The 22700-nt window shown below is 44.7% G+C and overlaps 1 protein-coding gene across 2 annotated transcripts; it reads right to left on the bottom strand.

Moving 5' to 3' along the window:
• Nucleotides 1–207: 207 nt before the first annotated feature.
• On the bottom strand, nucleotides 208–22667 carry FANCI (FA complementation group I). 2 transcript variants are annotated; one of them, XM_072345285.1, is made up of 37 exons: nucleotides 22523–22667; nucleotides 22335–22407; nucleotides 21789–21919; nucleotides 21264–21420; nucleotides 21126–21183; nucleotides 20540–20581; nucleotides 19786–19909; nucleotides 18802–18887; nucleotides 18442–18574; nucleotides 18116–18208; nucleotides 17491–17627; nucleotides 16508–16688; nucleotides 16070–16157; nucleotides 15423–15553; nucleotides 14691–14761; nucleotides 13660–13774; nucleotides 13177–13299; nucleotides 12094–12162; nucleotides 10771–10872; nucleotides 9772–9954; nucleotides 9554–9675; nucleotides 9138–9302; nucleotides 8366–8545; nucleotides 7444–7607; nucleotides 7014–7090; nucleotides 6434–6550; nucleotides 5589–5640; nucleotides 4905–5032; nucleotides 4701–4769; nucleotides 4499–4586; nucleotides 4012–4196; nucleotides 3368–3424; nucleotides 3232–3291; nucleotides 2801–2887; nucleotides 2049–2144; nucleotides 1025–1150; nucleotides 208–332 (listed from the first exon to the last, which is right to left on the bottom strand). In XM_072345285.1, exons 1-37 carry the CDS (start codon nucleotides 22604–22606, stop codon nucleotides 267–269), a joined length of 4020 nt encoding a protein of 1339 aa, XP_072201386.1. In that variant the 5' UTR covers nucleotides 22607–22667; the 3' UTR covers nucleotides 208–266. The 2 variants fall into 2 exon arrangements, with proteins under 2 accessions (XP_072201386.1, XP_072201388.1); XM_072345287.1 differs by having other exon boundaries at nucleotides 4012–4193; nucleotides 22523–22657.
• Nucleotides 22668–22700: the final 33 nt, after the last annotated feature.

Here is a 22700-nt window from a genome sequence, read left to right as displayed (position 1 = left end):
AAGATGTTCCTGAGGAAGATTTCCATAGCAGCACGATTGAGTGGCAGAACTTCCATATCTGAATGGGCAGCAGCCAGCTTTAAAACCTGACACACCTGACAGTCACTGCTTGCAAACCCGTGGGGATGAAGAAAGAAGTCTTGAGTATTTGGCAGGAGACAGAAAGAATGGATCAGCTCTGTACATTGCAGTTCTCCAAGACCGAGGTGGGGCTGCCACAGCAAAGGTGCAGTATGAGGAGGTGGCAGCAGTTACAACCACACACTTCATTTTTTTCGCCTTCTTTTCTTTTGGGGTTCCTGGTTTTTGTCTGGCTGCTCTGCTGTGCTGGACTGGAGAGAGAAATAGAGAGTTAAAAGTACTGAGTGTGAATGTGTGTGTGTGAGTAGTCCAATGAACTCTTACTTCAAGAAACTGAATGTACAGAACAGGATTTAGCACTCTCTTCTCCTAAGCAAAAATGACCTGAAATCTGGGTCTCACCCCCTGAAGCTTTCCCCAAGGACCCCATTAATTCATGCTGCAACTCAGAGCCCAGGTTACGAATGGCACAAGACAGGGAGTGTTTGTGCAGTGCTGGATTTCAGCTTGGTGTTTACACTCAGGGAAATACAGACAGAAGCACCAATAAACACTTGGACAATCAGCAAAGAGAATCGGTCTGTTTTTTGTCCAGCACAGCTTGTGCTGCCTTCTCCAGCACTGTCTGCTAAAGGATGCCAGCCAGCTGGTCTTCAGAGGTAACGGTGGTAGACCTCTGCTTGCTGACACTAACACCAAAGCCTTAAACAGTCTCGGTCCTCTAAGACCAGAGAGAGGCAACTGGTACACAGACATAAAGATCACTAAAGGTGAAGGGCTGGACCATAGGGGACTTCAGTCCTGTTCACTCCCTCCTAGCAGCTTAGCATTAAAGTGAGGATTAACCCAAGCGAGAAGAACTCTTTTAAAAGCACATTTACCTAAATAGCAGACAACTGACAGCACAAGGGGGGAACCCTTCAGTAGGTAAATGAGTTCTCACCTGGTTGTTGTCTGGTTCATTTTCAGCATCCTCTGTGTTCTGCTCTTGCAGCACACTGTCTAGCATGGATGCGTTGATGCGGAAGTCCCGAGAGGTGCTTAGCTTCATATATTGCATCAAGTTCACCTGCAGCAACCAAAGTGAAACCAGGGGAGAGAGGGCAGAGCATCACAGCATAAGAGAAGAGCTTGGAGAAGAGACCTTATTGCAGCCTTCCAGTACTTGAAAGGGAGCTTACAGGCAGTGGGAGGAATGACTTTTTACACAGTCCAATAGTGATACAACAAGGGGAAATGGCTTTAAAAGGGGAGACTGAGGTTAGAAGAAATGTTAGGAAGAAATTTTGTACACAGAGGGTGGTGAGGCACTGGGAACAGGTTGCTCAGAAAGGCTGTGGAGACCCCATCCTTAGAGACATTCAAAGCCAGGTTGGATGGGGCCCTGATCAGCCTGATGGGTGGTGGCAATCCTGCCCATGGCAGGGGGTTGGAACTAGATGATCTTCAAAAGTCCCCTCCAACCTAAGCCATTCTATAACCTTAATGTGCTATTCTGTCTAGTCCTCTGCACTGCACTAGGGTGAAGTCATCACAATAACGATGTAAGACTGAAGCAAGAAGTAGGTGAAAAAGCACCTGCCCCTATGAAATCCAGTAGCCCAATCTCTTTACAAGAGCCAAGTGCTTGCCAGCTAGATTCTGACTCACACAAAACCTCATCTTGGTACATCTATGAATGTACATCTCTCTCCCATTTAAGAACTGTGCTGGGGGAGGAAAGCTGGAATTAGGAGCTTAAATTTTCTGCTTGCTCAGTACTACCAGTGCCACCTGCTGTCACCCTGATATCAGCAAGCTGGTAGTGGTGGGTGAGGAGCAAAGGCTGAGAGAGGGGTAAGGCTCCTACGTGTTCCTAATCTGAGCAGCAATCTGATCTTGTTTTTTCAGGGTGGAATGGCAGTAGCTCTCCACCACGCCATGTTAATACCATCCACCGAGTTCAGCTCACCTCTGCTTTACATTACCTTTGATTTCTTGGAAAGATGGATAAGGAACTTCTCATATTGCTCTATAGCAAAAATCAGGTTTGGGATGGGCTTGGTCTCCCGAAGCACCTTAGCCTGAAATGTGGAACACAGGACAAGAACCAGATTTGAAGTGAACAGCCTTGAGATTCCCTTGTACAGTCATCAGCAACAAGTATCCCAGCTATGGCACAATGCAGCACCTGTATTTGTATCAGCAGCTTAGATACACAATCATTCCCTGTTTTAGAAACCTATCTTCAGTGGCCTGCCCCACCGAGCCTTGCCAGCCTAGTTTGTTACTGGGTTTAAATGGCCACCCAGAACGGTTCTGCAGCGAGGCTCTTCCAAATTGTGTAGTTTTACAGTCCACAGCCATGATACACCTGACAGCCTGAGAAAAACTTGTCTCTGCAAAGGCTCTCCAAGCCTACGTTTGACAAGCAACGAGCTATCATTCCTGAACTTACACCAAATAGAAAACAACCAGGTGATACAAACAAATCAGACTTCACCTTTGTTTCATCCCTGCGAGCTTTTAGCTTGTGTTTAGTAAAGCTTTTTATTTGTTCCATTGTTCTGAAACTTTTCTGTGAAGTTCAGATTGGAGGAATTAGATTTTTATTTAGAGGCCCGAATGCCAGCGTGTCACTGGTGATGTCTAAGAAACCACCAGATCAAATGAGCCTTAAGGTATGGAGCTTAAGACTTCAAGCATAGTCCATGTTCTGATAGACTTTAGTCAATCTCACCATGACTGTGGAGACTGCAGCAGTTTCATCTTCTTTCTTCTTCTTTTTCTTCTCTTCTGCGAAGCTTAAGCTCTCACTATGGATGTTCTGAAGAAGGAAACCAAGAGATAGGGCAAGCAGGGAACAAAGACCAGCCAAATAAAGCCATGGAAGTCTTTGCTCTGGCCAGCTAACACATGAACTTCATCCAAAAAACACGAACAGAAGGGGGTGGGATTTAAATGGAAAAAAGAATTGTTCCCCAAACATTCTTCATCCCCTGCTCAAACAGAAACCAACATGCTTGGTCCCAGTGGTACTGAAATATCTTAAGCTATAGTCATGTCAAGAAGATTAGTAATCTCAAAAGGTGCCTATGCGCTGCACCTGATTCACCACTCAGCATCAGATAGACTTAAGTGTGATTTTGCCACGTTTAATTTATGTCTTACCTGTACATAAGTAATGAATGAGTAACACTGTGGGGTCAAATGGGAACCGGAGAGCTTCACCTGCAAAGAAGCAGAGCCTAGGGATTACTCTGAGCTCAAGGCAATGAGCCATATCCTGCAGTTTGCTCACACTCACCAGCTTTTCCAGCCTCCCTGGAACTGTATTTGAGGTGCAGCGGCAAGCTTGGATATACTGCAAAAAAAAAAACAGGAGTAATTCTCATCTAGATGCCCTGTTCCCATCCTGTAACTTGTGTTTCCAGGCAGGGGCTCAGAGCAGCTCACCCAGTTAACCACTGACCAATCAAGAAAGGAGTGCTGAGAAAGCATGAGGAGATCCCCATGTTCAGAGGGACTAGCTGCCATGTCCTTATCTCCCATCCCCACTGCCCCAGGACCAATGCTCCAAGCCTTGGGTGGGAATGAGTGGAAAGGGCAGGACTGCTGAGCACCATGAGAACACTGCTGGCACTGTTCACTGTGGCACAAAGTTGCACACTGAAGAATCTAAAAGAGGCACTGGAACCACTCAAAGCCAAGAACAGCCAAAGTCAGCTTGAGAAAAGCTTTTTATCAACTCTGCTATAGCTGCTGCTACTGTAGAAAGGTCACGAAAACGAGCACGTGAAGGGCAACAGAAAAAAGACTCATCTTCTACAAGAGATCAACAGCCCAGTCCTAAGTGTAGCTGCTGCCAGGGGTCACTGTGAGCTTGCTGTAGCAGATGTGGAAAAAGTTTTTAGATGGCAGGCATTCCACTGCCAGCAGAGCTTCACTCACATGCTTGATGAGGGAGGTGAGGATTGCGTATGTCTTGCTGAGGCTTCTCAGCAGTGAGTCCACACAGCTCCCTGCAGGAAGTGCTGTCTGCACCAGCTCATGAAAAACTGTCAGCAGAGTTCCCAGCTGCAGAATCACACCTTTCTCCAGAGCCTGGGTTTGGTTTGATGCCTGAGTCGAGTCTTCTAGAAGAAAGAGATGAATACCACATGAATGTACGTCTAATGAGCTCAGATACGCAGGTGGGAGACACAAAAGACCATCTTTTGTCAGGTGTGCATAGCAACAGCATGGCACAGGGAAAATAGTCACTGGAGGAGTTCTGTGACAACTCACTGCCTTACACTGTTGACGTGGAACCAGTTCAAGAGAGAGCTTAACCTACCCTCAAATGACACCACTTCAGAATCCCAAAATAACGTTTTACTTGTTATCTTCACCTGTCTTTGACAAAGGTGTAACAGTAAGAGTGAGCCACTTCTGTTACCTGATGTGTCTGATCCCAGAATGGTAAGCCTCTTGATAAGCCAGTCTACCTCTTCAAGGACCTTATCTGCCTGCCCCAGAACCAGCAGCTAAAATAGAAACAGCAGTAAGAAGACAAGTTGTTGGGGAAGTTTGGCACAACAGGGATCTATAAGCCACTTGTACAAGAGCAGCTGCTTGTTTCGTGCACAGTTTTGACTCACACAAACAGTAGGGGCTGCAGTCTTCATATTCACTATGGCAAAATGGGAACGACTCTCTATTTCTATGTCCTGGTGGAGGGAGAGAAGAATTATGGTGAGCAAAACTTCAGGTGCTCTCACACATTTTGCTCCAGAGATGAAATCCATTCTGCTGTGACAGCACTAAGTGATGCGAGTTAAGCTGCTGTGGACTCTTCATCTTACCTGATCTATGTCTCCCAGGCAGGCATGAATATCTTGTGCAAGTTCACGCAGCAGACTGACAGGACTCTTGTACAGAACATGGAGACTAAAAAGCAAAGTCAGCAAACCCTTACAGCAAGAGAGATCCTCTGTGGGGAAGAGAAAACAAAACAGGTGTTACTAGATGCAGAATTCCCTTAGCTATTCAGGAACATTGGACACCCAGTGAGGGAAAGCCTCAGGTTCAGTATGGGTTTAACAGTTTATGCTCTCAGAAGTGATACACGGTAGATGAAAATTTTAATCAAAATCTTTTAGTTACAACAATGGGCATTGATATAATATTACAAGGGGGAATACAGTGCACTAGAGCCCCCAGCTCATAGAAGAATGGTGACCAGAAGGAATAGCAGTATGAACAAGATATGTCAAGAGAAATGTTTTTGCAGTGTATAAATACAAAATTGAGCAAGAGATCTGAATAACAAGAATAAAAAGCCAAGTGGCCTCTTTTGTTAATATTTATGGAGATGGAGTTTCTTTCCTAATAGCCATGTTAATAACCAGTCATGGCAATCTGCCACCAAATGGGACCTGAATGTATCTGAGACAAAGAGGTGAAAACAGGACAGACACAGAGCATTCAAGAGCCTAATGTCAGTTGTCAGACATCACATCTGAACATACCCCTCAAAGCTTACATACCTAAAGCATTTTCTTTGCAAATTTTGACTGTCCAAGTAAGGAACTGAAGGAACTGTACAAAGGGAGAAAAGAGATGGCTTTGAAACTGAATTGAAAGCACAGAATTAATAAAAACCAAAATAAAACAAACCCGCATCATTCAAGATAATGAATCACACACAGCAAAAAAGAGACCTGCAGAGTCCCCTTCTGGCAGAAGGGCATTCAGCCATACTTACGTTCAGCAAAGAACACTTAACCTACAAGCAAGTGAAAAGCTGAGATCCAGTACACGGCAATGCTACGTGTTCCCTTGGATGGAGTAACAGCTCCATTTAATCTAAGTTAAGTGATGACACCAGACTTCTGGCACACTTTTAGTGCAGCCTTTAGTCTGTAAAATTGGGGCACCTTTAGTCTTTACTTTCACAAATGCCACCTGCATGGAATGAGCTAGGCACCGAGCCAGTCCTTTCTGAAGAGCTGTAATTGCACTGGTCACAGATCTGCTGGCCTATTTTGGCTTCATTCCCACGGGGAAACAACACCACATCCAGGCTCTACTAGGAGTCCCTACTCAGGAGAACAAGTGGTTCAGACCCCAGATGCCCAAAGGTAAAATCAGAATATGCAGGAGGGGTGTGGGAAGGCAACTTGTTCTTTACTGTTCTCGCAGGCATTTGACAAGATAATGCTTGACAGCTTATCAAAACTGTAATTTTAACATGGTCTAGTCTGGAAGAGAAAGCAGAACACACACACACACACACGTCAAAGCTTTCAGATATCAATCTCATCTGCTGATGTTCTTTCCACACCTCTGGCTACTACACACATCCCTACACCCTGAGAAGGCTGTGAATTACCTGTTGGGAGCCTGGGTCCAGGAGTTTGGACAAAGTGGAGAGAATTGTGATGAGTAACTGTGTTTCCTTGGAGTTGAAGTCATCTTCAGTGCTACTGAGCTGGTTCACCAGAGACCTCTGATCATGAAAAGGAAGGACGGAGCCCATAAGTATGCGTGCTCCTTGCAGGGCCGTGTTAAGATGCAAACAGGCAGAAGCTTGAGCAAATAAAGGAATTGGAAACATTCAAGAATGACAGAGAATATTTAAAAAAAAAAGAAGACTCTCCTAAAGAGCACGTGCTGTTCTTTGTTATGAGCGCTTACACACAGGACCACATTCAATTCAGCCAAGTATGCTTTATGCAGCATTACGGGACCTTACAGCTCTCTAACTACACGTACATTTCAATCCTGCTCTGCACGCTGCCCCAAATAAGCTTTCCTTAAGGATCAGAAACTTTTCTGAACAGCCAGTGAGTCAGAGCACCAGAGTTGCTACTGCGCACTAGATTCTGTGGTCAAGAAACAGAGAACTAAACAGCATCTGCTGCCAGAATTACCATTGCTTTGGAACATTTGCAGCACACAGTGGTACTTACCTGAAACTGTCGGATCTGGAAGGCAGCTTTCTCTGTGACATTAATATCCGCTTCTTCTGCGTCACCATCAGTAATATCTGGCAGAGACAGAGAGGTGCAGAAAAGAGCTAAATGCCAAGAGCAGAACACAGGATTTATTTCCAAAACTGGGAAGAACTGCAACTGCTCACAGCTAGGGGAGGAACACAAAACCTCAGTGAGCACAAAAACGTTAGAGGCAAGTCTTGAATAGAAGAGGGCTATAGTAGGGCTATATCTCACTCCAACTATTCTCTGCTGACAGACTAAGAACAGGTAAACATATCTCTGGAACTAGCTTCTGGAATGAAAATCCATGGCCACCAAGGGACAAGGACTGGACCCCTCTAGCTATTTATGGTTAAAGAGCATACAGGCTAGAGACCAGAGCAGAATTGTACCACATGCCTACCTAGGGCCTGTAGAAACTGGGGGATCCTAGCAGCATACAGCTGCTGCATGGTGTTGAAGATCCGCAGCAAACCTTCCAAGCATAGCAGGGAAATGCTTTTACCCTTCTTCTTCCCTGACTCTTCAACAGCAGTGGGAATTGAAGTGTACCTCCAAAGCAGAACCCTGTGGGATGGGAAGAGTCAAAATTTCATGAGGTCCACTAAAGCTAAATGCACAGTGCAAGAGCTAGAGCAGGGCTAATCACACACTGTACTCTTAGGTTCATATTTTTAATATAAATAAATGGTAGTTCTTTTTCCTGTAAGAAAGAAGAGGGAAAAGAAATTCACTTGAAAGGAGAATATGGTTTGATGTGATTAAAATATCCATATGCTTTCTTCCTGCACAGCTAAATAACTTAATCCTTTCTACATGCCAAAGGGACCTTCCAATCTCATTTCAAGTCCATCTTTATGGACTCATTTTGTTCACGGTTTTCTATCTATCTCAGATACTATCCAGACACTGACCACTGGCATCGAATCTGTCAACGACAACAAGAGCTCATCACTTGGCAGCTTGAATTTGTGAAATGTCAGCTGTTTCTATAGGGCTCCACATAAATAAAATCAGAAAGGTAAAGTCAGGCAAAGCAAAGTGAACAGCTTTGAAGAAAGTAAAATTAGCTGGCTCAAAGATGTCACTTCTATTTGCAGGTAAACATCTTTTTCCTGCTCCCCTAAGTATGCTTCTTCCCTTTTTAGTTCCCACTCCTTTCTTCCCATTAGCTCTCTGCGGTGTAGGTGATCTATTTCGATGTCCAATCATGCAAACATGTACCTTGCATGTAGTCCCAATGGCTGCAACAAAAATAATTTCTGATCCCCCAAATGCATTGCTACTTTTTAGAGCTGCTACCTTCATGTTCCACAGTGACTCACCGTGTGATTTTGCAGAGGTTCTGAAACATCTTCTCAGGGTTTTGTCCATCTGGGCCATCAGTTTGTCCCGTCTCCTCCAGCTGCTGCACCTTCTGTAGTGCCACGCTGACAGCATAGCGCAAGAACTCCGTGCTGGAGCGCAGAACTGCCAGGCTCTCCTCGTGGCTTTGGGCATTGTCCCTGAATGATCAAGAGCACTGTCAGGGAATCGAGGATGCACTGAAAAAGCACTCGGATGACTTATCAGCACTTCCATCTCTTCACGCCAGAGTTCAAACCACTTGCAACACGCTACACAGAACAACTCTCTCTACATCTAGTAATTGCTTTCAATTTGCCAATTCAAAATCTGAATATGCATCTACATAAGAAATCACCATCTGAATCCAGGGTGGAAAAGACCCCTTGAGGACAGAGTTCACCAGCACTTCCAGATACACTAACAGGTATGGTTAAAAGTTGATATCTGGCACTGTTTTGTAGAAGACTGGAGCTCAAACACTGGTATTTGCTGACTAAGAATGGCCCGTAACTGGAAGAACAGAAGCTTTTATTGCAAGGTCTGAGAAAGCTTTGTCAGTACCATGATTTTCACAGCCTGGACTATGATGCTGCTCACACAGTATATGATGTTACCAGGCACGTATCGTACAGAAATTAAAACATCTGTACCGTGTATACAGTGCAGAAGACCAGCCAGCACACAGACACCACGAAAGCAGCTCGTAGGAGTAGGCCTTAAAGCTACTCCAGCTGTGACAGCTCGTCTCACCTGAACAGAGCTGTGAGCAGCGTAGACACAAAACCCATAGAAAGGAAGCTCCGTGCAATTTTGTTGCCCATGGTAGATTTGTTCTTTCCAGCTTTCTCCTTCAAGATCTCTGAGAGTTTGTTGTAACATGTAAACAGGCCAAGGACATCTTCAAATCTGTTCTTACTGCAGTAAAGTAGTAGAAAGCATTAGTAGAGAATGTTATATCACACCTCCCACAACGCATGGCATTCAAAAGAAAGATGCTCCCAGGGCTCTGTTCATGTCTGTGTCACAAGGCATGTACATTCAGAAAGCATCATTCTAAGTCTGTGTTGGGACTGTTATCCTGAACTTGCAAGGAAGCTGCATCCTGCACTCCGAAGGCACAGCACAGAAGCACTGCTAGTACTAGAGGGTAAGATTTGATGTTCTACCTGAAATTCCCTGTGCTGAAGTTGTACTCAATCAAGACCTCGCAAATTCCCATCACCTGGATGGCATAGATGTTATTCTTTACACCAACACCAGAAGATGGAGAAAAATCTGCTGATTTATCCTAAGAGGCAAAGGAAATAAGTGAAAGAAATCTTTTCAAAATCTGATGAGAACTCAGTGTCTTCTTCCACTGAGTCAAACTGAAAATCTGATTTACCAGTTCAAAGTCTTCCAGCTCACTCTTGATCATCCGTCGTGTGACAGATTCTAGCATCTCTTCAAAGTTTTGCTCAAATCCCACCTCTTCCTCCTCCTCCTCCTCATCTTCAGCTCCTTTGCATAGATGCACAGTGCTCTTATACCAGGCTAAACAGTGCTGGATGCAGCACAGCAGATGGGCCTGAAGGGTGCAACCAAATCACATTCAGCATTCTAGACAGAGGTCACTGGCAGATAAGGACAGGCTGTTCAACATCACAGGACAGACTGCCACAGAGATGTAAAGAGCCATAGATGTCTTCAAAGGTTCATGTCAGTTTCAAGGATATGCTTAATTCCCAAAAGAAGCTTTCTGTAATCCTACACAGTTACCCATTTCTAGCTTCAGACAACACTGTCTGCAGGAGCCTGCCTATACAGGATGCACAGGTTTATCTTCCACTGCTCCTGCAACCCAGCTACTCTAACAGCTGAAGGAGACAGAGGGAATTGCCTAAAGAGCCCTCACTCAAGATGAAGTGTGTGCTCCCTTCTCTAGATGTGCTACTGGAGCACTGCATGGGAGCTTCCTTAGGGGAAAGCAAAAGAGTGAATTTGATTTTGTTCCCTTGGAAATCCTGTGAATTGAGATCTCATCTGCAACGTTATCAAAAGAGCAAGATCAAGGTCAGACTCTTCCCTTCACTACACACACTGCACAATTATTTCATGTGGAATTATGTTCAAAGAGGAAAAGTAACAGGGTGAACTCAACAGAGGATAACAAAACTATGGTGTCAGTGCATTTTTCACACAGGTACCCCAAGCTACTTTGATAGTGGAGTTCTACTATATAGCCTCAGACAAGAGTAACATGCCCAGCTCTATGTCATTAAAAGAATTGCTCCAAGCTAGAAAAGGTTGAAGAAGCACAAGTTATTCAGCTCGTGTAGTAGCACCACTAAATTCCTATGAAACAGAAGATCTTGAGGTTGTGGCCTCCCAATACAGCTCTTACCAGTGGTTCTTGCAAAAAGATTTGATCTCCTTGAGCCATTATACATCCCTCAAGTTTCAGTGGAGGCAGGAGATCTGGCTGGGGCAAGTAGTATTGCTTTATCTGACACAAAAAACAAGGAATAAAAATAACCAGTTCCTTAGTAACTGAGCCTCTTGAGTTGTTTGAATACAGAACACAATCATCTTTGTGCTCAATCCTTCAAGGGGAAAACGAGCACTGTGATAATGGGACCATATATGTAACTCAGCCACATAATCTGCTCTATTAGTAATTAAAATTCTTCCTTCAGGTGCTCATGCACCTCTCAGCCACAAGGCCAGGTCACTGCACTGAAATAAACCTATGTGATCACTTGTACTGTTTCAATGTGCAACATCACTTGTTTCTCCTGCAGTGTTATCCATCCTTTATACAGTGAAGAAAATTAACTGTTCCTGTTGCCCAGGCTCCACACCAAATGCTTGGCCCTGGTATGATGCAGCCTCCTGGCCTAAGGATGCAGGCCTGTATGGAGGCTAGGCTTGGAGCTAAAATCTCTGAAGGATCATGCTGGCCATCTGACACAGCACGTGAAGGAGATATGCTCCAAGTATACTGATATAGGATTAGAATCAAATAGGGGAAGTTTTATATAACGATGACATAATATGTTTGCACCAAATTCCCATTAATTGCCCTCTGCTACCCCAAAGCTGCCTTGGCTCTGTTCTTGTTTCCTTCCCAGACCCTATACTGACATGGGAAAGTTGGAATTAGTCAGCATGAACTCGGGATGATTAAAGTGAAGAAAATTATTTGTTGCAAAGAAAGCACAGCCTGTCCAATGGATTGAGGAAATGTGATTGCGTCGTTGCCATGAGCAACGCTGTTGGTGGATGAGTTAATCCTCCCAGATCCTACAAAGACTTGGGTACTCTCCCTATGGGAATACAGCAATAATAATTAAGCATCCTTGGGGATGTATGGGAGGCAAACTGTTGCGGACTGCTAAGGAACAAGGAACACATAAAGCACTTCTCTGGGCACCAGTTCTGAGATGCTGCAAGAAGTACTGAGGATTGGAAAAGGTCCCAAGCCTTCTTTTTCTCTTCCATCTTGTGTCCTGAGACAGGCTATATACCAGTTTCTAGACATTTACCTAGTCTGCACTCCAAATATAACAGGGATTCAAACACCTCCCTGTATAAGTGCCACAGCATTTATTCATCTTTCAAATGTGTGGGAGAACTATTTTCCTAATATTTAACCCAAATGGCTTGCTATGCTGGTCTCTGTGTGGAATTAGCATTTCTGCAGCCATGTCATAGGGTAGTACTTTACCTGGGACAAAAGTGTTTCCATTATAGAACTGGCCAGCTGGGAGTTTCTGCGGAGGACATCATAAAAACCCTGAAGAAAGGAAGGAAGGACAACTTGGCTTGCAAGAGAAAGAAAACAAACCATATGCATAACAAGTTTGCATCACAAGACGGTAACGACCCTTTGGCACTGCAAGTAGCTATGAGCAAGAAACAATGTGCTCAGTGTAAAACCCCATACCTGGCAAAGCAAAGGCTTAACAGAAAGAAGGTATGAATCAGAATGAGCATGAATTTCCTTGCAGGGGCTCTCTCACAAGCTGTATCTCCCTAGCAGCAGTGGCATCGAGCCCAGAGTGACTTTCACTGCTATTTAACACCAGCACTAGATCCAACTTCAAACTGTGAAATCCTGCTTCAAAAGGCCAAACAAGTCAGTGGGGAAACTGCAGGAGGCAAAAATCCTTCTGAACGAAAAATCTCAGTGGATGGATAAGGCAAGTACAAGCTCTGTGCCATACCCAGAACTTGCAGCTCAAAGGTCAGTCCAACCAAGTTAAGAAGGAAACAAAGTTTCTCTGGTCTAAACAGTGTTCCTTTTCTCAGGATAGTACCCCACAGTTAGCTGTGGAGCTAAGATATGCAAACGGAGGGGAGAAAGGACAGATTCCCCATGAAACTTCAAACAAGTTTTCCCATGCTCTCCAGTCGGGACTTTATTTGGAGACCCCATTCACAGTCAACAACACTGTTTCTATCCAGCACCTCTTATAACACTGCTCCCCACTGAGTATCAAATATGTTTCCCATTTCCTAGGCCACACCACATGAAGAGAGATATTGACACATCTTAACTCTTAAGCAATGCATCAGACAAGGAAAATACATTAACCCGTCAGGGCCCATAATGGTCCAAAGCAAAACTAAGCAGAACAACTGCAAGAAACATAGTTCCTGGAATAAGCATGTATCCTGCAAAGAACATCAATGAGATAATGAATGGCTTTCCACAACAACGTGATCGTTGTTTACCTGGGTCTACAGTAGAACCAGACTACAAAACTGATGCTAGCTGTTTAAAAGGAGGCCGAAAAAACATGTTTACCTCATACAGCATGAGTCGGACATCCGCTTGCTGGCTAAGACATCGCCTCAGGCTGCCCAGGATTTCAAGGCAGAAGGCCTCATTAGCTGCAGAATTATAGCAGGCATGAACATCTGCCTGGACCTGAGAGGGAACATTAGCCACGTTATACTGGTTGCAGTTCACAAGTATCACAGAACAGAAGCAAGGTGATAAGGGGTCTGACCTCTAAACAACCACTGAAATAGTCCTTAGCATGCTGCCAGGCTCTGTATCACCACCGCAGAGCAGTGTGAATGCTCCACAGAGCACTGGTGCTATAAGATACAATGACTATCTTCTCTAGGCATATTGCATTTCCAAAAGCTCTGCTTCCAGGATTAACCCTTTCTCAAGATATATCTAAATTCCAGGGAAACGCACCACTCTGAGTTGTTTCAAACTGTATACAAGAAAGGAGACTGTCTCACATGCCCGCACCGGAGGCTGTAGAATAGCACTTACCTGAGTGGCACCAATGGCCTGGCTGCACTGGGAAGAAGTCAAGCTGCCCAGAATCTTAAAATTTCTTAAGAGAAGCAAAAAGCCAGCGACTGCAGCTTTACGAGCATCGAGCTGCCTGTGAGCCAGTGAGAGGAAAGAGAAGCGTAAGGAAAAAAAAAAAGAAGCATGAAGTTCAAAAGGAAATACAAGAGCAAGTCAGTAATGAAAAACCGTTCACAAAACCAGTGTGATTGGGCCCAGTGGCACCCCCCAGGGGAGCAACACAGCCCCAAGCAGTTAAAAGAGTTCGGTAGTTTGCTGGGAACTCCTTTCCTCTACAATCACAACATTCCACTTCTTTTTCTGCCCTCGCAATGCTCAAAGTGAAGGAGAGACCCAGATCAAGACTCAAGCAATAAACAGCCCTTGAAAACCTAAACGGGAGCGTTTCCCAGAGCTGCAAGGTTCCTTACAAAAAGCGCTTTGCTCACTGAAATCCCAGATCTTTCCCAAAGACCAAGTTCCTTGCCTTAAATAACAGCGCTCAATTATGAATTCTGTTTTCATAATCAGACAGCCATCGCCCCACAAAACTCAGTCTGTGATCACAGCATTATGAAGACAGCAGGATGTATTGCTCAAAGCATTACCAAGACAACAAGCCTGTTTCTCTGCCGTTTTGTAAGAGATCAGAATGCTGAGATGCCACCTTCCCTCTGAGTCAGCGGCTCCGTCTAAACTCTCTGTGGCATCTGGAGGCACTCAGTTGTGCAGAGTATTAGAATTGGTTTTAATTCTGCATTCTTATTTGGAGTTCCCAACAGCTTTCTGAATTTCCAAACACTGCTCATCCGGGGGTTGGGATTTGTGTCTCAGTGGGTACAGCTGTGACTGCATTACAGTCCCAGGCTGAAGGGATAGATGTCACTATCTAGTTATGGGAAGAATATAGTAAGAAGACACTTAGCCAAAGCACACAGAAAGTATTTCTGCTCCAAAAAAATGCAAATGAGTTGTAGAAATCTCTTCAAAGAATCCCTTCTCCAGCTTACCTGGAAAAGATAGCTTTCTGGAGAACAAGTATCAGGGAGTCCCTCACCGACATGCTGACTTTGAGTAGGGGCTGGAAAGGAACACATACTTTGGAGAGAAAAACACTATGGCATGCCAAGCCCTTGGGGCCTATGAGCTCATCTTCCTCAGGTCCATCTGGCCCTTCATTTTTAATACTGTCGTCAGTACAGCAGGGAAACCAAAATATTTTAAAATAACATAAAATTAAACCCGGAGAGATGTAGCAGCAGGACACCTTGGCAGGCTAGCGAGGACAAAGGGCAAGGGTTTGGGAAAGAACTGTCATCCCCAGAGTGGACTAAGCAGGTAGAAGTTGAACTCCAGGGCAATACTCAGCTCAGGCAAAGAAAAATACTGACATGGAGCTTAGACAGAGAAAAATCAACACTGACAACTAAAGCTGTTCAGCTGAACACCATAGACTGAGTTTTCCACAGTGTAGCATCTGGGCATCTTCCAGATGAAAGGTCAGCACAGAGCAGTTCCGGCACCATTCCAGACCTCACCATATGGTTGTTTTTTTTTTTTGCTAGAGGGCATATGCAAACCCAAGCTTGAAGAAGAGTTCTATGCCACACTGAACAACATACAGCAGAGTATTAAGGCTTATTTTACAAGGAGGATTATTAGATCATGCATATAATTGTGGCCTAGAGCTATCACTGGAACTAAACTAACAAGTATACTTATGAAGAAATGCAAAGCCTTACCTGTACTGCCCGGAGGAGCCCTTGCACTGTGTCAATGGGCAGAAAGGACAAATTGTCAAAGGTCTCTGTGACTCTGGAGGATGAGTTCTGAAGCACGAGAGGAGCAGACACAACAATATTGGACAGCAAGTCTGAAAAAAAATAAAATAAAACAAAAGGAGCAGCTGCTGTCAAACGGCTAGAAAAGTCTTTATTAGGGAAGAGAGCAAAATATTTCTACAGCGTTATAACAGGATGAGCTTCGACAAGCTGAGTTCTACTGCAGGCATGAAGCACAGCGTACTCACAACCCAGCTGCAGGGCCTCACCCCACCAGAGGGCACTGAGGTATAAGAGAAGAGGATTCAGCACAGGCATCCCTGCAGCCCCAGGGACTCCCAAGCACCTACCCAAGGATGACGAGGAAGGTAAGGCTAGGAACTGACGGCTACCGATTTTCTGTGCGTCAGTTATTCCATGGCAACTGCCTGGAAACATACTTTTCTCTTGCGACAAATGCAAGGTGATTTGAGGCAGCTGACAACTCAAGAAAAAGAAGGAACAACTGATTGTCTTGGCTTCAAGTCACTTCTGTAGGAGCTGAGGCTCTGAAAAGTCACATCCAGAAGTGTCAACAGAGCTGTACACATTTCTTTCTTTACTTTTACCTATGAAGTGGCTGACAGGAGATGCTGCTTTTGTGAGGACTCTGTTCAGGACTTGCTCAAGAATATCACTTCTGATGGGCTCATGAACCTGAAATGAGATAGAACAATGAGGTCAAAACCTACATAAGTTTAAGATACTCCTGTATATCAGAGCACAGGTCCTGTCCAGTACAAAGCAAATCCAAATCCAAATTTACACCTTCAGTGAAGATTCTATTTTCAATCCCACCTTTACCACATTTTCTTTGTACCTCTGAATTTCTCTGCTTCCTACACAATTCTATCTCTTCATGCTGGACAAAGGCAAAACAGAGACTAAATCTAGTATTGCTTGTAAAGTATTCATGTGGATGCTGCTGGCAAGGTTTTGATGCCATTTACAAAGAGAAAATGAGAATAGCCTTTCCCAGAAAAAAAGCTCTCCAAACCATACACTACCTTAAAGGTTTCCAGCAGGATACTTGCTCCCAGTTTGCAAGCCTGCTGTGCTGGCATTTTTGAAAGGCCCAAATTGGTCTCAGCAGCTTTCCCTCCAAAGGGCTTTTTTGGTTCATATGATTCCATAAGGCTGAAGCCGAGATCTACCAGCCCCTGAGTAACATGGTCCCAGCCAAATGCACTGAGGAAAACATTAAACAGACCAGGAAAGAAACAGCTTAGTGATAGGAAACATTTAGATTAGACCAGTCTATAGTTAAATCTTCCACAGTCATTCCAGATCCCAAACAGCACTGAGAGATGCTTGTTCACACCAAGGAAAACACCATCCCTCTCAAACTCATGGCAGTCTTTAAGCTGAGGGGCAGGCACACAGCCTTCGTGTTTTGCATTCCTGGTTCTCCAACCATCAGACTTCTGATCCTGCCCCCACGTTTGCTTCTTATGGGGAATGGTTTGCACTCAGATCTCACCCAAAGTGACCCTGAGCTGCAGTCTGAAGGTATAGATTCTACAGATCCTGGATCATCAAGTCAGAACAGCAATACCTTACATCAATCTAAAGGACAACTGATGATAGATCACAGAGCTATCCCGCAGGATGTTTAAAGGACTAACCACATGGGGAAAGCAAACAGTGAGAGAACCTATCACTCATGTCTTGATCAGAACACAAACTACAGCAAGCAGAATGACTCACACCTTCATCTTCCTTCCTACTAGGAAACAGACACGGTTCTGATCAGTTCAGTCCTCCATAACATCACGTGCCAAGATTTGGGGTAGAGAGGCAGATTTATGTATCTGTCTTTTTGTTTAAATTTGCCAGTATAAATCTGTGATAGAAACTTTGGATTTTAACACTGTTCACTGCTGGCAAAAGGTCAGCAGCGATTTTGCGATCCCAGAGAACAGTAGCAAGGCTGAAACACTCCCACTTCCAAAGTCCACTGAGCACTCTGCAGCACGTGGCAACAACTCACCTATTTTTCACCACTTCCAGAATTACAGCTGTTACATCATATTGCTGAGGACACAAATCCTGCAGAAACTTGGAGGCCTGTAGGAACTGCAGGTCCTTGCAGCTTCTGGTGATTGATGTTTTCAAGAAATCAAATATCTGGAACATAAAATCATAGAGTACGAGGAAATGATCTTTGAAATGGGATCTGTGTAGTCTTGGGTATGTTCCAGTAAGAACTAATCTGCCAAAAGTCTTAACTCACTTCTTGCACAGAACAAATACACCAACCTCATTAAGTGCCTCAAGGAGGGTAAGTTGCTGCCAGATGCACTTTAAGGTAGCTACTACAGAGCCAAAACATTAAGGAGGCATTGCTTCCCTTCCCACACTACAGCACTAGCCCACAGGAATCATGATTCTGGAAAATTCTGATATTGCACCAGGGTCTTTCATAGTGTTAAGTAAACCATAGTGTACCTCTAATCCAACTGCCTCCCTGTGAGCATCCTGAAGCCACTTTTACCCCGACTCTCTGACTATGATTCTCATACCCTGACTATGACCTAATCATTCTTCCTTTCTGTTACAAGAAACTGCAGTGTACAATCCCACTGAAGTTCTCTGCATATTTATCTCATACCTACCTGTTCTTGCAGTCTGTGTTTCACTGCAATCGAAAGCAAAAGGGCCACGCTGAAGGGACACAGGGCTTTACCAGGGTCCTTCTGTTGCTCAGTCTAGAAAACAGTAAGCAACTTCAACTGTAAGACCTCTCAAGCCAAAGAAAGCTATCAGGCTTATATCACACTGCTGTTGTGGTACAGAAAATACAGCTATTCACACTTAACACTTCATAATACCATAAAATGATCATAAAACGATTCAATCCCTTCTAAAGACAACCAGTGCTGATTGTAAACGCCCTGCTTCAACACCTGCAAAAACAGTGCCCGTTCAATTCTTAGCATACCTTTAGATGTTTGATTAGCTCCTCACCAATGTCCTGATCCAGGTTGATTGCAGAAACAATGTGGAGGATAACGGTACCTTCCACATGGCGGAGCTGGTCTAGGGGCACCGTGGCTACCTCAAGGTCTGTTGACCTGTAAGGTTTATCAGGAAAAAAAACCAATCAAACCCACAAACAAACAAACAAAAAAAACTTAAGAAAACCACCAAGCCATCCAATGCCATAAATTATTTCTTAGGTGTCAAGAAGTATGTACTTGTTTAAGATATGACAGCTCACATTCAAGGAATACTGAGCAGGACAAAGGTTAGTACCTGGGTATTTGCAGCCAAGAAAGGGGATGGCAGAGAAAGAACTTACTGAGGAACCCTCTGTTCTTCCTTTTGTCTCTTGTCCAGCTGATTGAAAAAACTGATGATTCCTTCTAAAACAGTTTTCTTACTGCCCTGTAAGGTAGAACAAAGGTAGAACATTACATTAAGCAACTGCACGGTCCGCAGGATCCCAGAGAAGTACACTCTATTCCCATACCAATTACAAACGTCCTGGTATTCTTTATCACCCTTGATAAATTGCTGAGGCAGGGAATGCTCTTGAATAGCTCACTTCTAGGTGAAGATACTTGGTTCAATCTGTCTCCTTCTTTTGACTGCAATTATTGAAGAGTCGCAAGAAATTGAATATCTCAAGTGTTTTTGTTCATTGTTTGGTGAAAGATCTTTTTCCAATTAATAAATTAGGAAGGTTTTCAAACCCCTACCCTTATTTCTGTCATTACATTTTGGCTAACGGATACAAATGATGTCCTGTAACAGATAGATAATTTGTCTTTGTCTTGATCGTGTACATTGTCACGTACTTGGTCACAAATAAAGCAAAAGAGCCAGAATGTTGATGAAGGGCAGGTATGTACCTGGCAGCCTCTGTCTGCTGGACAAACACAGGAGGTGAGACAGTCCTAGTACAAATCAGACTACAACCCAGAAGAGAGTCACACTGCACAAGCTGTTGTTTTAATAGAAGCAATCTGATCACGGAGAGTGAGCAAAGTCACACTTGAAAATACTGAAGACAATCTATTCTGCTCCCTCCTGGCTCTGAGGTCATCCCTTATTTCCCAAAGGTTTGCTGTTACAGTTTCCCCACAAGCAAGAACAAAATTGTGTCTTCCTCTGAGCTCCCCCAGGCTAAAGACAGGAAAAAACAACAAAACCAAAAAAAACCTCTCCACAGCACAATGTGGGAGTAATCAGAATGCCCTGAAATTCAGCCCATGTCTCAGCCTGTGTGTACTTTTCCTTATGATATATGCTCAGGGATAGAGCAGCTCCCATAAGCTCTTACCTTTGCAGAAAGCAGCAGCAGCTGATAGACAAGAGGGGGTATTTCCTGCAGATCTAATTTGGAGAACATCCTAAGGACCTTTTCCACCACAAACTGCAGCTCCTCTCCTGAGAGTGGAATATCCCTGTTGAATCAAAGATGCAGCCTAGTCATTTTTTATTCATTTCTTTCAGAATCCTGCAGCAGATTCAATCCATAAGTGCTCACAAAAGTCCTCATCAGAAGTACTTGCCACAGAACGCTCAGGACACTATTCAACCTTCAGTGCTTGTGTCGCCTTCACATCATGCTTGTTCATTAACATACTGATAGTTTGTCAAGGCTCACACATGGAAAACCACAGTCCCACTCAAAAGGCAACTACAAGCAAGTAAAATGAATACAACCATATACCCATGCAGACACTGGTTGTTCTGTAACCCAGAGCACTAACAACTAACAACGTTCCCTATAGCACTGGGCATACAAAGGAAAATACAACAAAAGTCTGCTCTTCAGCTGCCAACAGCTACTAAACAAGTGGCTGTGAGAAGCTCAGAAGCACGCTAAGCCCAGAGCAGTCTTTGCAGCATGTTTACCCAGATGTGTTTTGTATCCACACAGACCTAATGTGGATGTTCACTGACCAAAGCATTCATGGAGCTGTGCCCCGTATGCTCAGCTTGTACTTTCCCCAAACGACACATGAAACGGGACACAGACATAACTGCAGCACAAGAAAGCACTGATGCTTGCTAAAGGGAAACAGAATTACCTGAACATGTTGGCAAGATGTATTACACACTGAGGATCCCACCTGGTAAAATAAACATTTATTAGAAAAATAAAAGAGACAGTAGAATTATTTTTTTGCCCCTTTATCCACTTTCCCTGTCTCCCATATCAAGATTAGAAGCCAAATTTCCATCCACAATCACCACTGCCACCCTAATGATCCAGATTTAGAGTGGTTCCAAACTGTCCTGGCCCCCACAACAATAAATATCAAGAAAGGAATAAAACCTAGCGCTTCCTGCAATCTGTTCATGAGACACCATTATGAAGCCTGGAAATAGGGCATTCCCTTCCCGCTAGAAAAGGCACTGTCATGGTGGGCACAGATTCAGTGATGTTAGAACAGGCAGTGCCACTGAACTCCTTCTCAAAGTGTAACATGAAACACAGAACATAGCATGTCACACAACTAAGAGGAGGCGATCGGAATGAGGGGACTGCAGATTCAACTGGCTCCATAACTGTACGGCGTCAAAGGAAATTCTGTAAAAAGCCCAGACAGAAACAGGCACCGATTGATTTTGAAACAAACTAAAGCATAGCGGAGCTGGCAGAGATGCACATACTTGCTGGAGCAGAGGGTATTTATCAGCTGTTTCTTAAATTCTTCCCCATTCAGTTCACCTGAAAAAACATAAGTCTTTTAGGAACCTGCTCCAAAGGGAGTGAGGACAGACTGGGGGGAAGGAGATGAGAAGGGTTACCTTTCCCATAGGCCAGACTCTCCTTAGAGTTGGACAATGCGGTAAGAACAGTGGAAAACAACTCCAAGGATTTCCCATTAGACAGGCTGCCTCCCTTAATAACTTCAACAAACAAGGTGGCAAGTTCAGCCAACGCATGGCCTGGCAGCTGGCGAGCCTGGGAAGAGGTGGGATAACAAAGAAGAGGAACACAGGAGAATTCCTCACACATGTCCACATGCTCACAAATAGCAGAAAAGGACATTTCCTACAGTGCAACATTTCTAAAGAATGAGTTAATCCCCAAGTTCTCTATTTTATACTGGCCTTCACAGAGCGGTTAATCAAATAAATACAATCGTGATTTTGGAGTGTAGGTCTAAATATCCAGAGATCATATTATTACACACAAGGCAAATTCCAAGACCAAAGCAGATCTGTGGATAGGACATAACTCATTCGCCTCGGCGGTCTGGTGAAGTACTTCAGTTTGCTCACTAAAGGAGAAGAAGAGCACAGGAAATCCAGCCCAAATAAGCTGCTAACCTCCAGCATCAGCAGCCCGATGATTTCGGACACTTTGCCCACATGCAGATCTCCTGATTCCACCAGTGGGACGCAGTGCTTGTAAACCTGCAGCCTCCTGAGAACGCCGCTTTGCTGGGAACACGGGGAGCCTTATCATGAGGAAATAAAGAGCAGGAAAAGAGTTACAACGTGTCATTAAGCAGGAAATTTGCAGGGCTAAAGCGCCATCCAACTGCAGCTCCTCTTCTTATGTATTTCACAAAACAGATATAAACAGAGTCCAGGAAATGAGGATCTCCAGGATAAAAGAGCTGAAACACTTAGTGCTGTTATCGCATCCCTCGGATCTTTCAACCTGCTGTTCACACTCAGGAAGCACCAACGCTTCGAGAATGACTTGCTCGGCAATTCAGTTCCATCTGGCCAGTTCTGTTCTATTGAAAGACACCGAAAAGCTCCCAGAAGAAAATCCCACATAGAATCACAGGATGGTTTGGGAAGGGACACTAAGCCATTCCCTCTTGTCTCCCCTCTGCCTGGCCCGTCCCCAGGCGCATCACCCACCTCTGAAGATGCCCCTGAGCAGCGCTGCCGTCTCCCTGCCCCTCAGGGCCTGCCTTGTCACCATGTCACCCAGCTGAAAGAGAAGGCCGCGCTGTGAGCCGCCCCGCTTCAGCCCAAGCCTTGAAAGCAGCAGCAGCCGCTCCCCGCCCGCCTGGCAGAGCCGTGGAAGCACCGCCTCCCGCACGCACCTCGCGCTCCGTCAGGCCCTGCACAGCCTCCCGGAGCCCCTCGGTGCTCTCCTCGGCCGCCAGCTGCAGGATGCGCTGCGCCATGATGCGGCCGCTGTCATCCGCCACGGCGCCGAAATTCCCGCCCGGAAGCGCCGCTCGTCGCCATAGCAACAAGTCCCGCCCCCCTCCATCCGTC

The sequence above is a fragment of the Excalfactoria chinensis genome, chromosome 10, assembly GCF_039878825.1.
Source record: "Excalfactoria chinensis isolate bCotChi1 chromosome 10, bCotChi1.hap2, whole genome shotgun sequence".
NCBI lineage: Eukaryota > Metazoa > Chordata > Aves > Galliformes > Phasianidae > Excalfactoria > Excalfactoria chinensis.
The sequence above is the reverse complement of the archived record's forward strand: the minus strand, read 5'-3'. Positions and strand labels throughout refer to the sequence as shown.

What these genes read in the sequence shown, in the direction of transcription:
- FANCI (XM_072345285.1), bottom strand. Translation starts at nt 22,606, where the DNA reads ATGGCGCAGCGCATCCTGCAGCTGGCGGCCGAGGAGAGCACCGAGGGG. An exon ending in GCTCAGGGGCATCTTCAGAG is followed by an intron (nt 21,920 to 22,334) that starts GTGGGTGATGCG and finishes CCTCATGATAAG; the next exon opens with GCTCCCCGTGTTCCCAGCAA. An exon ending in TGGACCCAGGCTCCCAACAG is followed by an intron (nt 5,641 to 6,433) that starts GTAATTCACAGC and finishes CCCTTTGTACAG; the next exon opens with TTCCTTCAGTTCCTTACTTG.